At 45.0% G+C, this 26,060-nt stretch overlaps 2 protein-coding genes across 4 annotated transcripts; both read right to left on the bottom strand.

Moving 5' to 3' along the window:
- Window positions 1-3,542: 3,542 nt before the first annotated feature.
- On the bottom strand, window positions 3,543-8,358 carry LOC143788588 (uncharacterized). Of its 2 annotated transcripts, XM_077278373.1 has the most exons (5): window positions 8,266-8,358; window positions 6,117-6,239; window positions 5,553-5,650; window positions 4,505-4,599; window positions 3,543-4,197 (listed from the first exon to the last, which is right to left on the bottom strand). In XM_077278373.1, exons 1-5 carry the CDS (start codon window positions 8,280-8,282, stop codon window positions 3,997-3,999), a joined length of 534 nt encoding a protein of 177 aa, XP_077134488.1. In that variant the 5' UTR covers window positions 8,283-8,358; the 3' UTR covers window positions 3,543-3,996. The 2 variants fall into 2 exon arrangements, with proteins under 2 accessions (XP_077134488.1, XP_077134487.1); XM_077278372.1 differs by lacking the exon at window positions 8,266-8,358 and having other exon boundaries at window positions 6,117-6,484.
- Window positions 8,359-16,576: 8,218 nt separating this feature from the next.
- Window positions 16,577-25,805, bottom strand: CCDC71 (coiled-coil domain containing 71). 2 transcript variants are annotated; one of them, XM_077276417.1, is made up of 3 exons: window positions 25,577-25,805; window positions 24,076-24,144; window positions 16,577-17,735 (listed from the first exon to the last, which is right to left on the bottom strand). In XM_077276417.1, exon 3 carries the CDS (start codon window positions 17,698-17,700, stop codon window positions 16,594-16,596), a length of 1,107 nt encoding a protein of 368 aa, XP_077132532.1. In that variant the 5' UTR covers window positions 17,701-17,735; window positions 24,076-24,144; window positions 25,577-25,805; the 3' UTR covers window positions 16,577-16,593. The 2 variants fall into 2 exon arrangements, with proteins under 2 accessions (XP_077132532.1, XP_077132531.1); XM_077276416.1 differs by lacking the exon at window positions 24,076-24,144 and having other exon boundaries at window positions 25,577-25,801.
- Between the last annotated feature and the right edge of the window lie 255 nt (window positions 25,806-26,060).

Raw genomic sequence — 26,060 nt, 5'->3', positions numbered from 1 at the left:
AAGTCAAAATGATTACCCCTCCCCCCCCAATTCTGGATCAGATCACTTTGTAATTGTGTGACAGGCACTGACATGCGCCTCTCCACTGAAAACAACATTTGCGAGCAGTGTATTTAAATAGGTGATTTTATTGCATTTTTATAGCAGTGTAAAATGTAAAGTGCATAGAACCTTATAGGCACTAATGTATGCGGCTCTCCTAATATATAGTAATTACTGTACAATGTTATTAATGTGTAGTGCATAGGGAAAGCATAGGAATAAGTTCAGGATATGAGTTATAGTATAGAGCTTATAGTGTATGGAAAGAAAGGGGAATGTGCAGTGGTGGGCATATATTAGTTGTAGGAAGTAGTGCACAGGGTTAGATACAGTTATGTTTGGAGCAGCCCATCATGGGAAGGGGCGAGGCCAAATAAGAAAAAGGAGCACTTCATGGTTAGATTAGATTGAGAGATACAGTTTTAGTGAAAGTTCAAGGTTAGATGGCTGGAGGGCACGAGAAGTACGTATTGTTCCAGCAATATGAGAACTTCAGTAACTCACTCCAGTGGACATTCATGCAACGTCCGGGTCCTACGGCCCAAACTAGGCACTGGGAAGCGTGCCTTATTCCCTTCCAACAAGTGGAAGACAGACAGGGTAACGTGTGAGGTGAGGGAGACGGGACGGGTGTTGTGAATACTGTGGAGCTGGACGGGCTGAAGGGATAGCCTCCAGTCTGAACGCGAGTACGCTGCATTATACACAGCACAATATTGATGGACAAGGACACTGTTTATTTGTGAGGTGCCAGGGCGTGGGAACGGAGCCCCTCGGCCATGACTACTGCCCTGCACACCTTACAACTCGGCCCCTTAATTCTCACAATGGAGGGCTTGGTCCTAATGCTGCAGGGTCTATAGATTGGGCACAACCTGTCCTGGAGCTTCTCTCTGGAGGGTCCTATAGCAGCTAGAGGGGCTGACCCTCCACATGTAGAGATGCCACCGCGACCGGACGGGATGATAGCGGGCTGCTGGGACAACAGGAGGACCCTTCTCTTAATGTTATATGTGCCTGCGGGACGTATGTACAGAGGACACGTGTGGCGGAGCCGAGAGCCATTGGCCCCGTGCCCCACGTCATACTCTAGTAAGTCTCAAGCTGCTTTAGGCTTTTGGTCGGGTGTATAGAAGACGTCAGGCGGCACAATAACATCACTGCATCGTGGCCGCCTGGGCCGGGCTGAAAGCTAATCATGGGAGCGGGGATAGGTGAGCTTTTTTTTAATATATTCTCTATTCACATAAAGGGGCATTATTACCGTATGGGGGCACAGAAGGCATTAGTAATGTATGGAGACATGGAGAGGGGCTTATTAATGTATGGAGACACAGAGGGGCATTATTATATGAAGATACAGAGGGCATTATTACTGTATGGAGGCACAGAAGGGGCATTATTACTGTATGGAGGCACATAAGGGGCATTATTACTGTATGGAGGCACAGAAGGGGCATTATTACTGTATGGAGGCATAGAAGGGGCATTATTACTGTATGGAGGCACAGAAGGGGCATTATTACTGTATGGAGGCACAGAAGGGGCATTATTACTGTATAGAGGCACAGAAGGGGCATTATTACTGTATGGAGGCACAGAAGGGGGCATTATTACTGTATGGAGGCACAGAAGGGGCATTATTACTGTATGGGGGCATTATTACTGTATGGAGGCACAGAAGGGGCATTATTACTGTATGGAGGCACAGAATGGGCATTATTAATGTATGGAGGCACAGAAGGGGCATTATTACTGTATGGAGGCACAGAAGGGGCATTATTACTGTATGGAGGCACAGAAGGGGGCATTATTAATGTATGGAGGCACAGAAGGGGCATTATTACTGTATGGAGGCACAGAAGGGGCATTATTACTGTATGGAGGCACAGAAGGGGCATTATTACTGTATGGAGGCACATAAGGGTGCATTATTAATGTATGGAGGCACAGAAGGGGCATTATTACTGTATGGAGGCACAGAAGGGGCATTATTACTGTATGGAGGCACAGAAGGGGCATTATTACTGTATGGAGGCACAGAAGGGGCATTATTACTGTATGGAGGCACAGAAGGGGCATTATTAATGTATGGAGGCACAGAAGGGGCATTATTACTGTATGGAGGCACAGAAGGGGCATTATTACTGTATGGAGGCACAGAAGGGGCATTATTACTGTATGGAGGCACAGAAGGGGCATTATTACTGTATGGAGGCACAGAAGGGGCATTATTACTGTATGGAGGCACAGAAGGGGCATTATTACTGTATGGAGGCACAGAAGGGGCATTATTACTGTATGGAGGCACAGAAGGGGCATTATTACTGTATGGAGGCACAGAAGGGGCATTATTACTGTATGGAGGCACAGAAGGGGCATTATTACTGTATGGAGGCACAGAAGGGGGCATTATTAATGTATGGAGGCACAGAAGGGGCATTATTACTGTATGGAGGCACAGAAGGGGCATTATTACTGTATGGAGGCACAGAAGGGGCATTATTACTGTATAGAGGCACAGAAGGGGCATTATTAATGTATGGAGGCACAGAAGGGGCATTATTACTGTATAGAGGCACAGAAGGGGCATTATTACTGTATGGAGGCACAGAAGGGGCATTATTACTGTATAGAGGCACAGAAGGGGCATTATTACTGTATGGAGGCACAGAAGGGGCATTATTACTGTATGGAGGCACAGAAGGGGCATTATTACTGTATAGAGGCACAGAAGGGGCATTATTACTGTATGGAGGCACAGAAGGGGCATTATTACTGTATAGAGGCACAGAAGGGGCATTATTACTGTATGGAGGCACAGAAGGGGGCATTATTACTGTATGGAGGCACAGAAGGGGCATTATTACTGTATGGGGGCATTATTACTGTATGGAGACACAGAAGGGGCATTATTAATTTATGGAGGCACAAAGAGGGCATTATTATTACTGTATGGAAGCACAGAAGGGGCATTATAATATATGTAGGTATAGAAGGGGGCATTATTACATGGAGACACAAAGAGAGCATTATTGTATGGCGACACAGAGGGGGGCACTATTAATGTATGGAGGCACAGAAGGGATGACTTGCATTATATGGAGGCACAGAGGGGGTTATTAATATCTAGGGATATAACTGGGGCATTATTATCATATAGAGCCAGGCACAAAAGGAGGATCTATTCATTGATGTAGGCACAGACAAGGTTATTAGCACATTGAGGCACATAGGGGGCGCCATTCATACATGGAGGCATAAAGGCAGCAGCATAACTGTGGCATCTGAGCATCGAGCTGATGGGTGGGCCGTTGTCCTGGGGTCCATACTCCTCTAGTTACGATCTTTGATGCTGTGGAATATGTTGTTCTTCTTGGGGTGATTATCTTTTATACCAAACGTTTGGGGACTGACGAGGTTTCTGAACATTTACAAAGACCCTGCAGGCAGAGAAATGTGAAACACAAGGTGGAAGGAGAAGTTGATCTCTTCCCGTAATAAGATTTATTACGAGCGTTTCACTTCCTTCACAGTAACTGGACATTTATTTAACAAAGATCAAAATAAGTTTGGAATATGTTTAGAACTTTGTTTAGTTCTCCATATATTAACAGCATAGACGTGAATGTGGAAAGAATATTCAGTGAATAACCAGATTGTGGGAATAAATGCAGCTGCACAGAGTATTTCAGGAGACGTGTACTGACTTTGTAGGAAGGCAGTGATCTGTCCCCTCAGCTACCACCAGGGGGAGCTCCCTGCACACTGCTTGTACATTAACCTCACTAACAGTATGCAGTCAGCTCCAGAGCTCCCCCTAGTGGTGGCTGAAGGGTATAACTAAATTTCATCACTTAGTTTTTTTTTTGCTTTGCAGGGATTTTGGAACTAAAGGACCGGTATAAAGAAAAAAATATACATATTACTAAACCTGATTTAGGGAATAGTAGATTATAAAATCTGATGCAGAAATCTTGTAGATCCCTCCAACCCCAGGTCGTCGTTCATGTCAGGGAATGGATTACGGGAGAGCAGAAGGTCGGTTTGGTCTTGTTGAGACTTCAGCAGATGCCTGATGTAGATGAGCTGACGGCGTTTTCTGGACACTTTCTGCATCACCGGACGCTGAGAAATGTCCCTGAGCAGATTGATCTTAAAAAAAAAACCCACAAAGTTTAATCACTGAATGGTTAAAAGTTCTACAACTTTCTGATAGGCTTTGTGTAAAAACTCCACTCCCTTTTTCAATATCTCTACTGGTCAGCAACATATCCCCCGTTCTGTGTATATGGGGAACTTGATATTTGGGAATAAGTTACCATTGACAATGCTGGAATCTTACTGTAAGGGATGTATCGCCACCTGGAGGCCAAACTATATATTGCCGCTAGAAAAGACTAAAAGCGGATGCTTTCTGTCACTGAACTACATTTTTGGAGATTTTTTATTTCAGACTCACTTCTTCCTGTGATATTGGTTCCCCGTATTCCACCTTCAGTTTCTGCTTCGATTTCTCTTGCAGGATTCTCCATAATTCTTCTGCTCCTGGTGTATCTGGAAGAAGCCATGGGAAGAGATGGGACGGATGCAAGATCTCAATGTAAGCCGGCCTAACCAGAAGCCGGCCTGAGTCTCCGTACCAAGTGTCCTAATAACGAGGTCGCTGTAATTTAATTCTTCTGACAATCAGCATGGGGGGATTGGTAGCTGCCCCGTCTCTCCATCTTTTCCTCTGGCAGCGGTCTCTCTGCTCCTGTGCCATCAGTTTATGGTAATCCAGCACAGGGTGCTAAGGTGCCTTCTGACAAACTCAGCCCTGCTACATCACCTGGGCTCTGCTACAGTCACTATCTGAGCCGGCTCACAAACCCATCTCTGCTAAATTGCCGGTTTCTGGTACATTCACTATGAAATCCAACTCTGCTACACCGCTGGGCTCATCTACATTCTCTATGTGAGTCTCCTGACAAATTGAGCTCTGCTACATTACCTGGGCTCTGCTACATTCAATGTGTCAGTCTCCTCACAAACCACGCTATGCTAAATTTCCGGGTTCTGGTACATTCACTGTGTGAGTTCACTTATGAATCCACATCTGCTACACCGCTGGGCTCTGCTGAATTTTCTATGCAATTTTCCTGACAAATTGAGCTCTGCTACATCACCTGGGCTCTGCTATCTTCACTATATGATTCTGCCCACAAACCAATCTCTGCTAAATTGCCAGGCTTTTGTACATTCACTGTGAGTTCACTGACAAATCCACATCAGCTACACCGCTGGGCTCTTCTACATCCTCTGAGAGTCTCCTGGGCTCTGCTACATTCACTAAATGATTCCCCAGCCAAAACCAGCTCTCTAATCCAGTGTCAGGGGCAGTCCTGTATGGGGGGCAGAGGTAGCAGTCGCACCCGGACCCTAAGACCCCTCTACCACAATATTATAAGTGACAGATGGCAGGCTGGGACAAGTTTACGTTACATTGGGGTCCGGGCGCTTCACGTTACCTTCCATCTGGTCCAGAATGCTTTGTAAGGAGGCGCTGATGTGAAACTCCATGGGGGGAGGATGCAGAAAGTATTCAGCTCTATCGGCGCCCAAAATCCTTTGGAAACAAATTAAAATCTCTCATCACTTAAAGCTTCATATCCGGATCTGACTTTTTAAGGTCTCTGCCCCCATAACCTGGTGCCCGAGCATACAGAAGTATACATGGCCTTGTCATTTTTGTTTTCCGCCCTTCCTGACCTCTACCCATCTACCTGCCCTTACCCAGCCCTTACTGCCTGCAGCAGGAGCCTCTCCCCCCTGAACTCTCTGGGGGAGAAATGACCAAAGCCCACCTTTGTGTATGGAGGTGCATCCTCGGCCAGTCAAAGGGCAAAGATAGAAGTGATCAGCGGGCGATTAACCCTGTGCTCTCTGCAAGATTTCTATAAGATTAACTATTTCAGGATCATGCAGGAAATGCTGCAGACTAACGAGGGGTGCGGGCGATATGTGATTTTAGGATATGCACCGTCCTAATTCACTTTCTGCATTAATGACCCCCCGGACCCCCTGCCACTTACCTCTGCAGCTGCTGCACATAAGTCGGATTTCCACCAGACCCATCACCCTCATCCTCCTCTTCGGATGACTCTTGCAGCATTTCGCAGATGCTGCGACATATCGGGGTATTGCCGGAGTCACTTCTGCAGACAGAAATCCTCCGATTAGGGCTCATTCTCCAATTCTGACAACCAGCCATAACTGACAACCCAGACTCCTCTGTATACAAGGTATCGGGGGCAGATGTCCCTTCTCACTGCACGCAGCTTCTTCTATATTGTCCAGGGAGTGTTGTCATAGTGACCTCCGCCTCCTAATGCTTCTCCGCTTTTCCCCTGGTAATTATTAATAAGTATAAAATCCTGAGAGCGGCCGCTCCTCTCTGCCCCCCCCCCCCGAGCTGGAGAGCAGCACTACTAACGGAGAGGGGGTCTGCAGAGGTCGGTGCCCCATTCATTGCCCCCTGAATCGATGTCTGCAGGGATCTGTGCGCTTTATGTTTGTGTTATCAGATAAGTGTCAGCCACCTATTGTGGAAGCCGCCATATAATGGGGCACTGACGGCATAAAGGGGTCCGGTGGCTCATCACAGCCATAGACTGTATAGTCGCCATGTTACACTATATCCTATCACTGACTGACAAACTGATCTATTGCTGGGTCCAACTGGTGGGAGGAGACCACCCACTGACCCCACTAGTGGGCGCACTACCAGTAACTTACCTTCCATGGAGGGAGGGAGACATGTGGCTACCAGATACCTGTGGCTACCAGTCGGGGCGCTGTGACTACTACTGGAGGGCATGGCTGACAATGGGGGAGGACTGTGACTACTACTGGAGGGCTCACAATGGGGGCAATGTGGCTACTACTGGAGGGCGTGGCTCACAATGGGGGCACTGGGCATTACTGGAGGGCGTGGCTGACAGTGAGGGAACTGTGGGTACTAGTGGAGGGCGTGGCTCACAATGGGGGCACAGTGAGTATTACTGGAGGGTCTAGCTGACAATGGGGGCACTGTGGGTATTACTGGAGGGCGTGGCTAACAGTGAGGGCACTGTGGGTACTACTGGAGGGTCTGGCTGACAATGGGGGCACTGTGGGTATTACTGGAGGGCGTGGCTAACAGTGAGGGCACTGTGGATATTACTGGAGGGTATGGCTGACAATGGGGGCACTGTGGGTACTAGTGGAGGGCATGGCTGACAGTGAGGGCACTGTGGGTACTACTGGAGGGCGTGGCTAACAGTGAGGGCACTGTGGATATTACTGGAGGGCGTGGCTAACAGTGAGGGCACTGTGGGTACTAGTGGAGGGCATGGCTAACAGTGAGGGCACTGTGGGTACTAGTGGAGGGCATGGCTGACAGTGAGGGCACTGTGGGTACTAGTGGAGGGCATGGCTGACAGTGAGGGCACTGTGGGTACTACTGGAGGGTCTGGCTGACAATGGGGGCACTGTGGGTATTACTGGAGGGCGTGGCTAACAGTGAGGGCACTGTGGATATTACTGGAGGGTATGGCTGACAATGGGGGCACTGTGGGTACTAGTGGAGGGCATGGCTGACAGTGAGGGCACTGTGGGTACTACTGGAGGGCGTGGCTAACAGTGAGGGCACTGTGGATATTACTGGAGGGCGTGGCTAACAGTGAGGGCACTGTGGGTACTAGTGGAGGGCATGGCTAACAGTGAGGGCACTGTGGGTACTAGTGGAGGGCATGGCTGACAGTGAGGGCACTGTGGGTACTAGTGGAGGGCATGGCTGACAGTGAGGGCACTGTGGGTACTACTGGAGGGTGTGGCTGACAATGGGGGCACTGTGGGTACTACTGGAGGGTATGGCTGACAATGGGTACTACTGGAGGGCATAGCTGACAATGGAGGCACTGTGGGTATTACTGGAGGGTCTGGCTGACAATGGGTACTACTGGAGGGCATGGCTGACAATGGAGGCACTGTGGGTATTACTTTGGTCCCTGGAACTGGTAATGGGAGTATTGTGGCCATTGCTAAGGGTCCAGTGGCTGTAATGGGGACATTATGGCTATCAATGGGAATACTGTGGCTTTTACTGGAGGCCCGATGTCTGGCAGTGGGGGCACTGTGGCTGTTACTGGGGGTCCTGAGGCTTCAATACGCAGTCTAACTATATAAAAAGAAGGCTCTTACCTCCGCGACGCGTCCATGACTCCTCTGTATGCGAGTGTGAAATCCGGCCTCACGTTACCTATAAGTGGAGTTTCGTCAGGTGACGGTGTTGCACAATGTGCGGTAAGTACCTGTAGTAAGGACCTAATTAGGGTGATTAAGCGCCAACATATTAAATGTCCAAAGATATTAACCCAATCATGACCAGAGGAAAATAACATAATGCCAATAATCAAATGAGCAATCACAATAGGGCGCTCTGCCCGAAACATCACGAGGCCTTGGGCCAAGCTTGCGGACCAGCAACAAACAAAACGGTGTCCTCCGGCTCTAAACTGGAGATGTGAAACGTTACTAGAGCCAATATTGGCTCCCAAAACTTTTTACAAATCTCTGTGTCTCAGGAGATCAGCCATGGCTTCCCTGCCTCCTCTTCACTCTCAACTGTCTGTTAAACAAACTCATAAATAAATAGTCGTGTAACCATCAAACTCATTAACACCTATAGATATGATACACAGACGAAAAGGAGTCTCCCTCGTCAAAGCCATAAGCGAAACGCGCGTCGGGCCGTGCGGACATATCATCGGGGTATGTATCATTAGGGCTATGTAATACTGCAGGATACGTACATTTGATGCAATATTTTTGGTTACTTGGTCAGGCTATGGTGTACCTGAAATTCCTGTGTTATGCGCATTAATTATACTGTGGCATATTATTAGCCTTGCACAATGCTCACTTTACTTTGGATATTTATGTGACTTATATTTATGAGATTTTAAATGTGAGCTGGTACTATTTATTACATGCAATATTGCAGGATATTTAATATTTAATCTGAATTTATTTATTTAATTTATTTGGGAATTCCTTCTATTTTGCACAACACTCATTTTATCTTGCATATATACATAAAATTGATAATGTTAGCTAGCAGTATTTATTAGCCTTATTATTATTATTTTTATAATGAAATTATGTACGGATTGTTATTTACAATGTAATGATAATATAGTATTTATTAATTTAAATCATCCATTGGACATTTTGCATTTATGCGCCCATCCCCCGTACATGATATTTCGCACTCGTCACCTGGTGGTCTGTTCCCTTATTTTTAGCTACTGTTATTTTGATGTAAATAATAAAATATATATATTTCTCAAGTATTTTCATCTGTGTATCATATCTATAGGTGTTAATACTCAACTGTCTGCAGCAGGAGCCTCTCCCCTGCACTAGGACAAAAAGATTAAGACCCACCCCCTTACCTAAGGAGGTGAAGCTTCAGCCAGCCAATAGGCAAAGATGGGCGTGATCAGCAGATTAACCCTTGTGTTCTCTGTGGGATTTCTTCAGGACTAAGCGAGGGCGACCAGATTCCTTATTTAATCTTCCATTTCTAGATTTGCCGTTTTCAGCTTTATGCACTTTAATAATAATCTACTTTCTGTATTAACTACCCACAGATTTCAGGATCTCTGCTTGCAGTCATTGAACGGTGAGTTCAGAAATTTTTTTACCAGAGGCTAAAAGTTTTTCACAAGATAAAATAGAGAAGCAGACGGCCATTACTTGGTCACTGGGGTCTTAGCACCAGACCCCTAAAATATAAAAGCTTCCTCATATCCATCGCTGTCACTGCAGATGTATAGGGAGAGCAGCGCCACCTAGTGCCAGTGATAGTAATCACCGCGGAGACGACTGCACCTATAGATTTTTGCCCATAGTCTCTTTTCACTTAATGGGCAAGCAGAGACCCCCAAATCGCTCAGCCCTCTCTCCTCCCCCCCTGCACCATACCATCCAATATTGCCAAATTTGATGGAACCGTTGCAACTTTTCAGATGCAATCTCAGCAAATTTGGAGCTATCCTGTGTGACAAAAAAAAGGTGCCCCCGTTTCAGGGTTATTTCTGGGCATCCGATCCATCATAGACCAACAGTAACATTGGTCAGTATGCTGCACTCCCCGCTATAATCAGTGCAGGGGGGAAACGCTGGAGCGTAGATGGGTTGGAAACGCAATAATTTAGGTATGCGGAATTAACCCTTGCACTGACGTCCATGGGTCTTAAAATGTAGGTAGTTTGATTGCCCTAGAGAGACCAACCAGATACACGGACATTAGCCTCTTCACTGCTTTGGACCATGAGATGTCCTGACATTAACCCCCGTCTGCCCGAGATCACCAGAGCTAATACCGCTACCATCTTAATTGCAGCAGGCGCAGGGATAACGAACCCTTCGAGGACTGCGACCACCGACGCGGTTCTATTTTCGCTGCTTCTTTTTGCAGTTTTGCTGCATTTTCTGATGTTTTGTTTTTTTTAACACGTGCTTGCACAGAAAAGCCTTCATTCTGCACTTAAAAATGCATCTGTATTTTTTTTTCAGTGTCCCCTTTATAGAGGGGAAAAAAAGCACAAAAATACGCTGTTCAAGTTAGTCTCCAAAACGCGTAGAGTGCAATTATCATGCCATCGCATCCCCGTCACTAGAATTGTTAGACGCTGTGGATTTTCTGCACACCAAAATAAAACCCTCCAGAGCTCTTCCGCTACGTGGGAACACGGCTCTAATGTGCGAGACCCGGCTGCTTTATAGCTCACGGCATTAATATTTAGTCAATGTGGTCGTGTTTCCCGGCTTTCAGGGCCCAGTTACCGGATCTCTGCTGCATTATTGGAGGCACAAGCTTGGTCTAGGGCCATGGAGGCACCAAGATGTTAGAGGGGAGATCCATTAAAGGTCTTTGTCAGCACAGGATGACTGTTCACACCAAGTACAGTGCATCATGGCGGAGCCAAACATTTCACTCCACATTCCCACCTGCTTGCTTTCCCTCCATCTCCGCCTCTATATAGTCAGAGTTGTCAATCAAAGAAGGCGGTGGGTGGAGAGAAGAAAACAAACAGGTAGGAAGGTGGCGTTGTTTGGCCACGCCATGGTGCACCGAACGCCTATGCTTGGTTTGTACAGTCCCCTTGTGCGGAGACTCCCTTTAACAATATGTAACATGAGAGGGAGTTTTACACTGTTTATCCCCCTCGGGGACGTGAACCTGCAGCTTTACACCTGCTGCCTATAGAAGTCTATGGAGGGGAGTGAGAGATTCAGCCTTCATGGATTGGACTTTGGAAACACTACGTCACCTTGAATTCTCTCTCATGTTCTCGACACCATTCCTCTATGTGTATAATGTTAGGTCGTGGGTACGTGTCACATCTGTGATACCAGGACACAATGTTTCCAGGCAGAACCTTACTCCATCACGTCTCCTTCCCTTCCGGTGTCCTGGTGACATCTTTTGCAGGTGACACCCATGCACCCACCTATCAACACGTTGTGAAACAGAAGACCACCTTCATCCATTGCACCATGGTCTAGGTGATACTTACGAGCCTATTACAAGCGCTCGTGGCGGGAAACAATGGGGGCATTGAGGGGTAGGGTCTATACAGCCTGGCGCCGATGCTCTAAGGTAATTGTTAGGAATGGATGGTACTGTGGCTCTTCTTCAGGTCAACGTGATGAATTTTGCTCCCTTTTGCCTTGGACACCTTTGATCGCTACCAAATATCCTTCTTTAGTCCATTTTTGGAAGGTGCTGACTGCTGCACCCCAGCTACATCCTACAGGAGCTGCCATTTTGGAAATGCTCTGACCCCATCGTCTTAACATCACGATGTGTCAGTCAACAGATCTTTACACGTCCATCACTGAACTAGTAGGCTATGTGCACATGTCAGGATTTCTAGCAGAAATTTCCTGAACAAAACCGGACATTTTCAGCAAGAAATCCGCATGCGTTTTTTTCACGTCTTTTTTGCGTTTTTTACGGAAGTTCCCAATGCAATAATATAGTGGGAAATCCGCAAAAAACCTGCAAAATTAATGAACATGCTGCGTGTTTTTACCACAATGCGTTTTTTTTTTGCGGGAAAAAAACGCAACATATGCACGAAAATTGCGGAATGCATTATAAATGATGGGATGCATATGTATGCGTTTAAGCATTTTTATAGCGAAAAAACGCGAAAAATCGTGAACGTGTGCATACATATTAATCCCTTCAGAACTAAAAAGAAAAAATATTTTCCCAACCTGAAATTCACAAAAAGTGATGGCACCTGCCTTCTCAGTTTTTTTTTTTTATTGTTTTTTTTTTTTTTTTTACAGAACGTATTAACTGTTATTTTTTTTCCATAAGTAAAAATACATATATTAACAGAAACGTAAAATAGAAATCTAAAAGTAATTTACATAAATCAACACTCCACAATATTTGGGCTGCAGCTTAATAACTTAATACAGAAAAAAAATAAAACAGGATTCGTCTGAAATGTCGCAGTATACTGTATGAACGGAATGACAGCTTGACGCCGGCGGTAACACGTGGGGGGTTAAATACTCTGGTCAGCGGGTATGTGTTAACTGGAGAACGAAAAGGTGGACATAAGGAAAAATCTACACGGACGCTCCGAGGCCGCCGTACGGAAGTCCTTAAAGGGACCCTTAGGGCTGAACTTATACACAGTGTCATGTCCAGCGCGGGACCTGAGGGGATCGAGAATGACGCCGACTCTTCTAAAGAGAGTTTTCCCAAAAATTAAAAGTTGGGACGACTTATTGATCACTTGGAGACCAAAGTTTGGGATCATAAGAACCAGGCTATGCGAACTCCATGCATTGACTAGAAGACTGATCGTAATAGCAACACACTCTACTTGGCCATCTCCAGCGGTCTGATAATGAATGGAGCAGAGATCAATCTCATGGCGCTCTCCAAATCCCGTCCTCCGGATCAATGTCATCCATACACTACGATTACTTATTTTTGTGGGTACCCCTTTAAATACCCGTCAAACTTTGCACCCTCAGTTTTGCCTAGATGTTAAAAACCCACTGAGATCACCAATATTGCCCATCTAATAAGTCTGGGTGAATTTGGCACCGGCAATTGGGGGTGGGGGCATCTGTAATATTAGCTTGTTTTCTCAAGGTGATGGAAAAATACATTCTGAAAATTCCTCGTCCACTAAAATTCATTCCACAAGGACTCGGACTTCTCGGCTGATGTCACTCCTTTGTTATGAGCCGCGACGGTCGGTGAAACAGCCGTCGCCTGTGAGTATATGGCACATTCCCTGCTGACTATGAAGGGTGAAAGAAAATCCAGAAAGGTGAGAATTTAGCCTCAAGGCCGACAAAAACAAAAGTGCGTAAAGATGGATCAACCCAGCGCCCCGTCCAAGTGCCTCCTTCATTACTGATGTGTAGAAGAATTCCAGTGATAACAACAAAGTAAAAAGAAAAAGTTTCTCGAGCATTTGTTACAGGCCAGGGACATTTTCTTTCCTCAACTGTACATATTTTGGGCTAAAAATATATATATAAATCAAAAAAAGTTGCACCAACTTCTATAGTGTTTGTTTTTACTTTTTTCCTTTATTTTTTCATCCCCATGATCCTGCGATTGTTTGATATCAGAATATTGCAGTTTATCAAAGAAATCATATTCTCCTAGGCCCAGGCTTCATGGGAGAACAAAGATGGCGGCTGCAGGAAGTAGTGGGTCACCATTTAAATGCCTTTGTTAGATAACAGAATTTAAATGGTTAAACAGTAGTGGTCGGCGCGTGCCCTGGTCACTGCCGTTAAGAAAATGACGGTTGTGTACAGCCGGCACCTGCCCGTTATGGAGTTTGCACGGCTCCCAGGACTCCACCTTTATGGGGTCATTATTATCATTATTTAAATACATGTATTTTTCAGACTAAAAATAATTTTTGCAATTAGGATTCATTAAAACTTTTGCACGGTTTGCCTCCTATATCCTCCGCATTACGCTGTCTAATTCTAGCTGCAGAATGAGTTATCTGATAATCTGTCAGGGAGTTCGTTGTGGCTTTAGAATTTTCTTCTGAACTCCTCTCAGCCAATGTATGACCACATCAAAGTTCAGCTCCACTTTGTTGTCGTCTGTGGCCATAAACCGGCACAAAGGCGTTCTGTAAAAGACAAATTAAGAGTTACAATCCTCCAAGCTCACTGATGGACCCTCTGTTAACTTATTCTGCAACCAGTAATGTGCAGAGAAATAAAAGTGCTGATAAAAGCCAAATGATGCAAAACCTTTTTAATGTGTAGAAATGGTTTTAGCCCAAAATACAAATTGTCCACAAGGTTTCCCTAGCCTTTATCTCTTCTCCCTCCCCAAAAAACCAAGCTGTAACAGCAGAAAAAGTAAAGAGTGCTTCAGGGTTCTCAATCCATCGCCTATACTATGCATGTGACATGAATCTCAAATTGACGGCTTTGACCTGGGGTACCCGAATGGTCGGCGCTAAATTGGCTCCAGATGAAAGCGGCTTCCAAAAGTCTCTGGCATCTTGTCCCTCCCTGAAAAGAACCAACAGGCTGTGACGGGAGCGGGAAGAGGATCCTGGACCGAGTGATCGAGAAACCTAAAACTGGATAAACCAACCCACTGCCTCTGACGTAGCTTAATCCTCAGGACAATTATAAAAGAAAAGAAATAAAAATTACAAAAAAGTTACCAAAAATAAAGTCCGTCCGATGCAGCTTCACGCCCATGATGACAACACTCAAAAGGTAAAAAAATAATTAAAAAAAAAAAGAACACTTTATGGAAACCATAGAAAAATATAGATATATTCGAAATGAAGGTATAAAGGGATTCAGTAAAACTCAGATCGGCGCCACCTTGACGTACAGTGATTGAGACCTAAGGGGTTGGGGTTTTTTTTGGGACTCGAAGCAATGATCATCTTGGCTGAATCTCCAATAGTCAACCTAAGGCTATGTGCACACTTTCCAGATTGGGGTGCAGAATTTTCCGCACAAAATCTGCATCTCCTGGCAGAAAACGCAGGTGCAGATTTGCCGCGGATTTTGTGCGTTTTTTTATCCCTGCGGATTTCTATAAAGGAAGGGGTCAGAAACGCTGCAGTTCCGCACAAACGTAGCATGCTGCTACTTTTGATCCGCAGCGGTTTTCATGCGGATTTTTCCGCAACATTAGCACAGCATTTTTTTTTCTATTGATTTACACTGTACTGTAAATCACTTTGCGGAACTGCAGCGTTTCTGCGTGAAAAAAAACGCTGCGGATCCGCACTAAATCCGCATCGTGTGCACATAGCCTAAAAGGGGTGATCCCGTTTTGGATATTGATGGCATTATCTATCCACAGATGTGGGTCCAATCTCACACCACCGGGATGGAGGGAGGGAGTCACACATGATTCTCTTACTTCCAAACCTGACATTTTCCATGAGTCACTTAATGCATCGCCTCCGTATCTGCCATAAATGTCCGAGATGGGACAGTGAAGGACTGAAAAAAAAATGACAACTGCCCATTACATCGTGGATAAACACAAGGCACACGAATTAATGTGTATGAAGAGAACAGAATCGGACAGATATACGGCAGCCATGTTTAGGATTAGTCACTTAATCCTAGACAACCTCTTTAAAAGTGAAATTTAAGTTATTAATGGCCTATATCATAGGGAAAGGTCATCAATATCAAATCGCTGAGAGTCCGACACCCTCCATTGATGAGCTGTAACAAGGTCCCGCGCCTGTCGAGTGAACGGAGAAGTACATCCGGCCGCCGCGGTTGCTGCACATGACTCATCGGTGGGGTCCCAGTTGTCAGATCCTAACCGATCAAATACTAATGACCAATCATATCATCATAGTCCCGAAGAGCCCCCTAAAAATTACCAGAGCTCCTAACCCATAAGACTCCACGTTACTCGCCAATATTAAAAAAAACTCTCACTGTAGCAATTCAAGTAGCTCCGGCAAAACAAAAATAGAAGAAAAAAAAAAAAAACATTTAGGCCTTAAAGTCTGTATATTTATATATATATTAAAAAAAAAAAAAAGTTGTACAACAGTCCCTTAGCCAAATCGATCGAAACAATACAGAGAAGCAGAATCACAGTGCATATGATACCTTAGGAAATAGGTCTTAACTATTGCACAAAATATACATATTTGCCATGTATCAAAGAGACGGAGGGTCCATGACCGAGGTTCAACCCTCCCCTGACCCTCCCTTCCCAAAACGTTTCTTACAAGACATGGCCGAGTGTTCGGTAGCATTGCGCGTTAAGTATAGTGTAAAAATAAAGTGACGGAAAGAAAAAAAAAAAAATGGCCACAAAAATAAACAAGAGGAAGGACCCCAAATTATCAGCAGCTTTCATTTGTGGAAATCGTAATACATCTGTTCTCAGTTCCCAACAATCGGAAGTGTGAAGAAAAGAGAGAACAAAAGAAAAAAAAGAAAAAACGTTTGGATGTCAATTTATTGGAGGCCGACAAACAAAGGCTGGATTCGGAGAACTGGGGAAAGATTCATCCGTAGCATTTGCTGCGCTTTCCTTCTGACTTCTTCATCTGAAGACTTTTTATCTATTTTAATGACGGTCGACTTGAGCAAGTTGTATTTGTCCTTATCGAATGGAGACCTTCTCACCGAGGGAAGAGTGATCTGTATCCTCTTCTTGACCGGCGTCCCTTCAAAGACCTCGCTGAGTTTACGTTTTTTGTCCCTGTCCCCATTTTGCAGTTTTGCTTCTCTGTCGGTGCCGTCTGCCTGCAGTCTAGCGTTGTGTTTTGCTTGGGACATACCGTTGCAATGCGGGTGAGAATGTACCAAGAATCGCCCGTTCAAAATCTCAAAGGCCTTGCAGGCGTCGTTCTCTTTTAAAATTTTGCCGCTTATCCCGTTCAAGACCACCCCGTTCAGAGTGGAGGGGTCTTTGATTAGGGACTGGTAGGCTTTATTGTTCTTCCCCTTGGCGTTTTGCTTGGATGCAGTCACCAGGGGCTGTTCCTTAAAGCTTGCCAAAGACGAGGCGGTGGTTTTAAAGGGCACCAACGCCTCTAAAACCACAGACAGCTTCATGGAGGGAAAGGCTCCGGCGTACACGTCGGAAGGAAACTTGACGCATGAGCCTCTTGTCTTCACGGAGTCAGATTGCTTTAGTGAAGTCAACAGTAAGTTCGTAGAGTTTTTAGTTGAAGATTTGCTGGAAAGTTTTGCAGAAATGTCTACTCTTGGGCTCGCCAGTTTGCCAGTCTGGTTTTTGGAGTGAGATCTAGACTGTGCAGAAGTGTTTTTTGCATGACATTTAGGTCCGGCCGTTTTGTTTGGTGGCGGCAGTGGCGGTGTATCCGCTGTGGTTGAGTTGTACCCATACACATCTTTGCTGCTCAGGATAGTGGGCTGATGGCCTTCTTCTCGGAGGCCTTGGAGAAAAGTCACCAGCTGCGTCTCGGTATCCGTCAGGTCTTTCGACATCGGGTTGAAGACTCTCAAAGCTTCCTCAAAGGCACTCTTCCCCGCAGAGGAGAGCCGTGACCACGAATGCACAGCCTTCTCTTCCATTGGACTCTTCTCAACGTTCATGGCATTAGGTAGAAGAGCGTCTGCTTTCACTTTTGCTGAAACGAGAGACATAAAATTAATCTCAAAAGCTTTAAAGAATTACCGATGCATCAATGGATCATCCACATGGCCCTGTTTTAAGGAAACATGCCACAATCGTCATGTTGCAAACGTATTGCCTGCCTTATAAGCAGAAGACTTCATAGACTTCTATAGGCAGCAAATCACGTCTTCCTAAAACTCTGAGCTTACTAGACTAAATCTAACCATGATTGATATGGGTGAACACATTTTGGGACATTAGTGTGTGATTAAATCTAACTATGGGCTAGTTAACGTGAGGCTTCGTACAAGACCTGGGTTGCAGGAAAACGTACTTTGCTGCCCATAAAAGTCTATGAGGCCATAGGAAAATTACATTTATTCCGTTTCTAAAGAACAGCCTTGCAAAGGTCATCAGGTAAAGAAAAAGAAAAAACAAAATCAACTCTTACTGTAACTCTCCCCCTCTGGTGTTACATGTGGTTACAGAAGCATCTACTTTATCGGAACGGTGGCCAATATATACAAGGGTGAAAGTCAGACGGACTATCAGGAATGGAGGTGACCAGACTCTCCCATTATGGTTCATGTAAGAGGCCAAGAAGGATTTGTCGTCTTCCGCTACCACAAGTGTCTAGACCCCTTGTAGCAATGGAGAATCCAGGGGACTCAACTTCTGATATGATAGTGAAGACTGTGGATAACCTCAAAGCCGTTACTGGAGCCCCAAATCGTGACCGCTCGCCCCAGACTTGACACACGGCCTGATATTTACAGAGCGTCTGATGGGGGGGGGGTCACATTTATAAGGGGCCTCGCAGTACAATGGAGACGTCCATCATACTTGTGCAAAATGTGCGACTTTCTCCAACATCCTCGCCATTTTTCTAGAGGGAAGGGGGTGCGTTCTGCTGGAGAGTCAGGAGGCCACATCTGTCCTGTTAAGATTTTACATACACTCCAGCTATTTATGATTGTCGTGCACAGGCTTCCCACAACATACTACATCCATTAACCCCTTCCTGAAATCGGGTGTGCCGAATTATGGGGGCTCTGGGGCTGTGCCATATGGTCAGCAGAAACGGAAAAAATAAATATATAAGATTATGGGGGAGCGTTGCATTCACAGTCCGCACAGAACTTTCTGCAAAGTGGGAACTTTTCTGAATTTACCCAACGCTCCAGTCTAATCCCACCTGGTTTTCTTATGAACCTTCTACTTTCCACTTTGTAGGATGCCCTAAAAATACGCTAATCCCATAAATGCCCAGAGCTAGGAATGCACAAACAGAAGAAGCAAGCCCCCCGGCACCAGGAGCCCAAGAGGACTGTGCAAACATGTCCTAAGAAAACACCTGTGAGTCCAGTCTAACGTCACCCCCTTACAGAAGAGCCTTAACAATCAGTATCTATATTGTTCTCTTAACCATTTCACATAGGGGAGATGTTAAGCAATGGTCAAAAATGGGAATTTAAAGTTAAAAAATTAATCTGTAACTCCCTTAATCACTTATCTCCGGCACCGACAACCATCACTTTTCGCAAACTTAAAAGATCAAGCAAATACGAGAATCGACCATCAGTCGGCTGGTGTCACCAAAGGAAGCTGATGGTCTCCCCTGCAATGATCCTATGTCTGTAGCCTTACACGTCCCCCCCATATCTTACCTGAGAAGTGGATAATCAGGCTAAACAGTGGGATCTACTTGATGAATGGCAAATACCGCCCTATGACTGTCACATCCGCCCCTTTAATTAACATGATGGAATAATGATGTGATTGCTTCCAAAACTGAACCATCCAGTCCTGTCGTCCTGATCTCCTCCCCTGATGACTTCCTGTTCTGGCCACTTCTCCCTATTATTAGTTAATAACGTACAAAGAATTGCAAAATGTTGCTTAATCCGGCAGATTTGTTCTGAGCTGACGATTTTGGAAAGACAGATCTGATGGCGGAAGGTTCCACCCAGGAGCCGCTGATGATGGTCGGTTCCACCCAGGAGCCCCTGATGACAGAAGGTTCCACCCAGGAGCCCCTGATGACTGCGGACCCGTCGCCTCTTTGTATTTCTGTAATATCACCATTCGAGGATCAGAAGTTGCTCCAGATTATGCCTCCAAGAAACTAATCTAATCTCTCTATATGGGAGCAACAAAATTCATTTGGGGAGTGGGGCGGAGCGTCAAAATTCATCTGAGGATGGCGCACTTTAAAATATTTCTGGAAATAGTGGACGGGGACAACATTTATTAGAGGGTTGGATTCTCTTTAATTGATGGGATCTAATGTGCAAATCTGATATCTATAATTTCAGAGGGTTATTATTTCTTTATGGGGTCTGGTGTGGGGTTAGTAATTGATTGTCTTTTGCTTTTTAGGGGGTCAGACATGAGGTCCTTTTATTTTATTGTGTGATGAAGGGGTCAGCATATACATTTTGTGATTACAGTGCCATCACCAATCCTGCAGGAGTCTACAAGGAGCATCTTAACCATTCTTAAAAACGTGAAAGAACTGGATGAGGCTCCAGACCTGATCACTTCTCTGGTTCTCAAGGTTCAACGGATGTGAGGACACGGCTGGACCCACCAGAAATCTCCATAAATAAATGTTGATAGTGGGGAGAGGCATTAGGACTCAGAGGTGTTTTCACGAGCCAGGCCAGTCGCTGCTGCGACAATCGTCAGTCCATCCTAAGTCCAACATCTCAGGCCTCTGAGGCCACCAAGATTTGGGGTTATGTACTCTTAAAATTTATGGAAGTTTTAATCCCCTACAAGACATATTGGGTGTAGGTGTACGGAGCTGGCTCACACAACAATTGGAGTTTGCTTTGGGTTGCTGCTGTTTAACCCTTTAAATGCCGCCATGACTGTTGATGGGTTGACACGGGACGAGACTTGGGTGGGGGTGATGACTCCAGTTGCTGCCATCATGTCCCCCTGTGAATCTCAGCAGCGGGCTGAGCCTTAACATCGTGATTTGTGCTCTACAGAGGTCCTGAAAAATACAGTTTAAGGCCGGAGACACACTGGTGCGAGATACGGCTGAGTCTCGCTGGTTAAAAGCAAGCTGTGGCACCGGCACTCCGGAGCGGAGCGTGCAGCTGCATAGCAATACATGGAGCCGCACGCTCCGCTCCGGAGTGCCGGTGCCACAGCTTGCTTTTAACCAGCGAGACTCGGCCTTATCTCGCACCAGTGTGTCTCCGGCCTAAGGGGAAAAAAAAAGGGTTTTTACATTTAAAATAAAAAAATTTATTTAAATCATCCCTTCTCACACAAAAATAAACATGTCATGTCTGTAAAAGTCCCATCTGTCAAATATAAAGTTATTTACTCCATACAGTACACACCGTATAGGGGAGGGAAAAAAAAATATTGAAAATCCAATATTAGCCATGAAAATGTCGTAGGTACCACAAAATGATGCCAATAAAAGCTGCACAAAAAAAAACAAAAAAACAGGGCTCCGAGATAAACGTAAAAATAGAACGATTCTCAGAAAACTACAGGTTTTTTAATGAAGGTCAGAATTTCTTTTAACAGAGACACTTTTTTAACCCCTTAACAACAGCTGATGTGCCTTTTAATGGCAGCAGTGATGGGTACTTATTCCTCAGCGCCGCTTTTTAATGGCGCTGAGGAATAAGTGTATAGAGCCGCCAGTGTCAGAAAAATCTACAGGGTTTCGGCTACCGAGGATAACGGAGAACATGATTATGGTCGTTTTTTACAGTCATGTGATCTAAGTTATTCACTGGGGGAAAAAAAAAAAGAGTCTGGTTTTCCATTCACCCCTCTCCTCTGATATGATCTAAATGATCTACTATATCAGAAGAGAGAGAAATGGGGTCCCCAAGCCCCCACACCCCAGTACCTCAGCCACCCTGGATCCTCCTGCTCCGTTCCCCGGCCCTCCACGTCATCTTCCTGGAATAAAATGGCGGGCGCATGTGCAGTGCGCCGCCGAGATCTGACAGCCGGTTCCTGGCAACAATAGATTTTTCCTATTGGTTCATTTTGATCACTGTGGTCGACCGTATCACTGTGATCAAAGTAAAAAAAAATAGTAAATCAAACCCTCCTTTGTCTCCCCCTTAGATTAAAAAAAAAATGTTAAATTTTTTCCATTCTTTGCAGGTAGGGTTGGGGTTAGAGCTGGAGTTAGGGTGGTTGTGTTGGGGTTAGAATTAGAAATGGGGGGTTTCCACTGTTTAGGTACATCAGGGGGTGTCCAAACGCGACATGGCGCCCGCCATCGATTCCAGCCAATTTTGTGTTCAAATAGTCAATTGATGCTCCCTCCCTTCTGAGCCGTGTGCCCAAACAGTGGATTTCTCCCTCATATGGGGGTATCAGCGTACTTAGGAGAAATTGCCCAACAAATTTTGCGGTCCATTTTCTCCTGATACCCTTATGAAAAAAAATAAAGATTGGGTCCAAAGAAATTTTTTGTGAAAAAAGTTAAATGTTCATTTTTTCTGTCCACACTGCTTTAGTTCTCGTGAAACACCTGAAGGGTTAATAAACTTCTTGAATGTGGTTTTGAGCGCTTTGAGGGGTGCACTTTTTAGAATGGTGTCATTTCGGGTATTTTCTATCATATAGACCCCTCAAAGTGACTTCAAGTGTGAGGTGGTCCCTAAAAAACAAAAAAAAGATTTTGTAAATTTTGTTGGAAAAATGAGAAAATCGCTGGTCAACTTCCTTACAACTTTCTAACAAAAAAAAAAAATTATGTTTCCAAAATTGTGCTGAAGTAAAATAGACATGTAGGAAATGTTACTTATTAACTATTTTGTGTGACATAACTTTCTGATTTAAGGGCACAAAAATTAAAAGTTTGAAAATTGCTAAATTTTACCAAATTTACATTTATTTGTTTTCATAAATAAACGCAAGTTATTTAGAAGAAATTTTACCACTAACAAGAAGTACAATATGTCACAAAAAAAACCTGTCTCGGAATTACCAGGATCCGTTAAAGCGTTCTAGAGCTATAATCTCATAAAGTGACAGTGGTCAGAATTGTAAAAATTGGCCTGGTCACTAAGGGGTTAAAAAAAAACCACCATCACAAAACAACCTATCGGCTGAATCAGGTTTTTGTGTCATGTATTGCTTAAAAAAAAAAATCATTTTTGTTTTTATTCTTATTTTTCTATAGAACAATCTAATAAAAAAAAAAAAAATCTGACTGAGAAACTGGGGATATTTCAGATTCTCACTTCCTTTTGTTTCAGAAAACAACACATGAACATTAACAGCAACCGTCCAACCCTGAGCCGTGTATTGTACTGACGCTTCTAATGCGGGGACTGCCTGCTTGTGAAGCAATCCCTACATGTGTCAACACCGAAAGACATGCAGCTGTAGGGACTCGAACATATTCGAGACACTCGGTGATCACCATCGCATGCTCAGCCAACACTTTATCCCAGCACATTCGCTCATCACTAGTTATCAGTCACTGTACAGGAGGAGGATGTGGTGAGCTGTGACATCACCTATTGTGAATGGTGGATCCTGTGTTATCTACTGTATATAGAGGTGTTATCAGTCATTGTACAGGAGGAGGAGGTGAGCTGTGACATCACCTATTGTGAATGGTGGATCCTGTGTTATCTACTGTATATAGAGGTGTTATCAGTCATTGTACAGGAGGAGGTGGTGAGCTGTGACATCACCTATTGTGAATGGTGGATCCTGTGTTATCTACTGTATATAGAGGTGTTATCAGTCATTGTACAGGAGGAGGAGGTGAGCTGTGATATCACCTATTGTGAATGGTGGATCCTGTGTTATCTACTGTATATAGAGGTGTTATCAGTCATTGTACAGGAGGAGGAGGTGAGCTGTGACATCACCTATTGTGAATGGTGGATCCTGTGTTATCTACTGTATATAGAGGTGTTATCAGTCATTGTACAGGAGGAGGTGAGCTGTGACATCACCTATTGTGAATGATGGATCCTGTGTTATCTACTGTATATATAGGTATTATCAGTCATTGTGCAGGAGGAGGAGGTGAGCTGTGATATCACCTATTGTGAATGATGGATCCTGTGTTATCTACTGTATATATAGGTATTATCAGTCATTGTGCAGGAGGAGGAGGTGAGCTGTGATATCACCTATTGTGAATGGTGGATCCTGTGTTATCTACTGTATATAGAGGTGCCATCAGTCATTGTACAGGAGGAGGTGAGCTGTGACATCACCTATTGTGAATGATGGATCCTGTGTTATCTACTGTATATAGAGGTGTTATCAGTCATTGTACAGGAGGAGGAGGTGAGCTGTGACATCCCCTATTTTAATAGTGGACCCTGTGTTATCACAGCCGTTACCCCTCACTACAATCCTGCCTCTGTTGATAAGGAAACTGCTGAAAACTCTTCTTGACAGGAAGTAGAAGTCTAAAGAAGAAAAAAAAAAAAAAAAAAGAAAAAAGTGGCTGATGTGAAAATTGAAGATTACTACATTTTGTTTTTTATTAAAGACTGTAATTTGAAAAAAAGAAAAAGAAAAAAAACCACTGTCAGAATTTTTTTTTTTAAATACGCAAACCCTGATTTAATAGGTCCCTTTCTGATCATCGCTTTCCTTTACACCACTGACGGTTTTTGTGTCATCACCATTATCCATTACTTTTACTGTGTTTTTATATATTTTTTTGTAATGTTTAATAAAGTAATATTCGCTTTACTAATTGTGGCATTTTGTAAATATTTTGGGGCGTCATACTCCGGTTCTCTGTAGGTACAATATATTATGGGAGTTTCCTGTTTTCCTGTTACAATTTTGGAATTCTTGCCCAATTTGGTGTCGGTATATGCTCAATACACCACTGACATAAGACTGACCTGGAGCATTGTCCAGACATAAAATTAAACCCCAAAAACAAGAGCAGGATTGGGGTTTGGTGGGGTTTTTTTTCCACCATTTCATCACATTTGGATTTTTTCCCCTTATTTTTTGGTACATTATTTAGTAAATAATAATAATCTTTATTTTTATATAGCACCACCATATTCCGCAGCGCTTTACAGTTTGTACACATTATCATCGCTGTCCCCGATGGGGCTCACAATCTATTCCCTATCAGTATGTCTTTGGAATGTGGGAGGAAACCGGAGTGCCCGGAGGAAACCCACGCAAACATGGAGAGAACATACAAACTCTTTGCAGATGTTGTCCTGAGTGGGATTAGAACCCAGGACTCCAGCTCTGCAAGGCTGCAAAGTGAATGATGTCCTTCAAAAGAACAACTCGTTCGGCAATGGGGAGAGGAAAATAAAAATGTTCTGGCTCCAAGAAGAAGGAAAATGAAATAAAAACTACAAAAAAATGGCTAAATTGGAAATAGATTTAAAGGGATTTCCCCCAATTTTATTTGCCGTAGCCCCTCCAATACACCCCTCTATCTCCAGCCTCCTTCAGTCACTGATTGGCTGCAGCGGTCACGTTGGGTTGGGCCATTATAGGACATAGAGACCGGTGGGGACGGTCAGAGCCTTTAATTCTGGGGTGGCATTAAAAATGGCCAACAAAGGTGGGTGACAATACTGATGGACCAAGATCACACCGGACAATGGCGCCCCCAGTGGTCACCAGGTGGAGGTGCCCCTCGGGGAATTGCCTTCTGGGCTGGATTTCCCCTTTAGACACAATGAGCCCCGGGAGCAAATAATGGAGGATGGACACAGGATGTGTGAGGGAGACATGACAGGAGGCGCTGCCGGACACACAGGCGGCCGCTGTCTGGGGGAGGGAGGCGGCTCCTGATGATCCGGTATGGGGGGAGGGGATGGGACACGTCTCCGGTCACCGCCTCATCCCCTCTCCTACCTGCTCTGTCTCCGCCGCCGCTCTCGTCTCCGCCTCCTCCTCTGTTCCAGACCCGTCTCCTGCTCCCCCTGGTGACACCCCAGCACGGCCTCCGCCGCTCCACACAAAAAAAAATGGCCGCCCCGCTGAGCGCCGGAAATGCCGTTTCGCTTCCGCCCGAGCCTATGCCGCCCCCCAACGTCTATGGCGGGTAACAACGCCTCCGAGTATAGAGCGGGCGGCGAGCGCCACCTGCTGGACGAGCCGGGACTGGCGCGCAGCACACGGACAGCGCCCCGCCCACACTGCGCCTGGGGGATGGGGAGGGTTGTACAGAAAGGAGCAGCCATAGATGATGGCAGCCATGAAAATGGCTTCTACATAAGGGGAAGGGGCAGTAAGAGCATACTAGGGATAGCTGGTGTCAAGCTTTTTAATGAAGGTGAAGGGTGGGGGGCCCTACAATATTACAGGCTCCTTGTCTGGGGAATGCTCAATGCCCCTC

The sequence above is a fragment of the Ranitomeya variabilis genome, chromosome 8 (genome assembly GCF_051348905.1).
Source record: "Ranitomeya variabilis isolate aRanVar5 chromosome 8, aRanVar5.hap1, whole genome shotgun sequence".
Classification (NCBI taxonomy): Eukaryota; Metazoa; Chordata; class Amphibia; order Anura; family Dendrobatidae; genus Ranitomeya; species Ranitomeya variabilis.
This window is presented reverse-complemented; position numbering and strand designations above follow the sequence as displayed.

Excerpts from the sequence above, each read along its gene's own strand:
- LOC143788588 (XM_077278372.1), bottom strand. The coding sequence starts at position 6,295 with ATGGCTGGTTGTCAGAATTGGAGAATGAGCCCTAATCGGAGGATTTCT. Across the intron at positions 4,600-5,552 it reads CATTCTGGACCAGATGGAAG|ATACACCAGGAGCAGAAGAA; the intron begins GTAACGTGAAGC and ends GGCTTCTTCCAG. Across the intron at positions 4,198-4,504 it reads AACCAATATCACAGGAAGAA|ATCAATCTGCTCAGGGACAT; the intron begins GTGAGTCTGAAA and ends TTTTTTTTTAAG.
- CCDC71 (XM_077276417.1), bottom strand. The coding sequence starts at position 17,700 with ATGAACGTTGAGAAGAGTCCAATGGAAGAGAAGGCTGTGCATTCGTGG.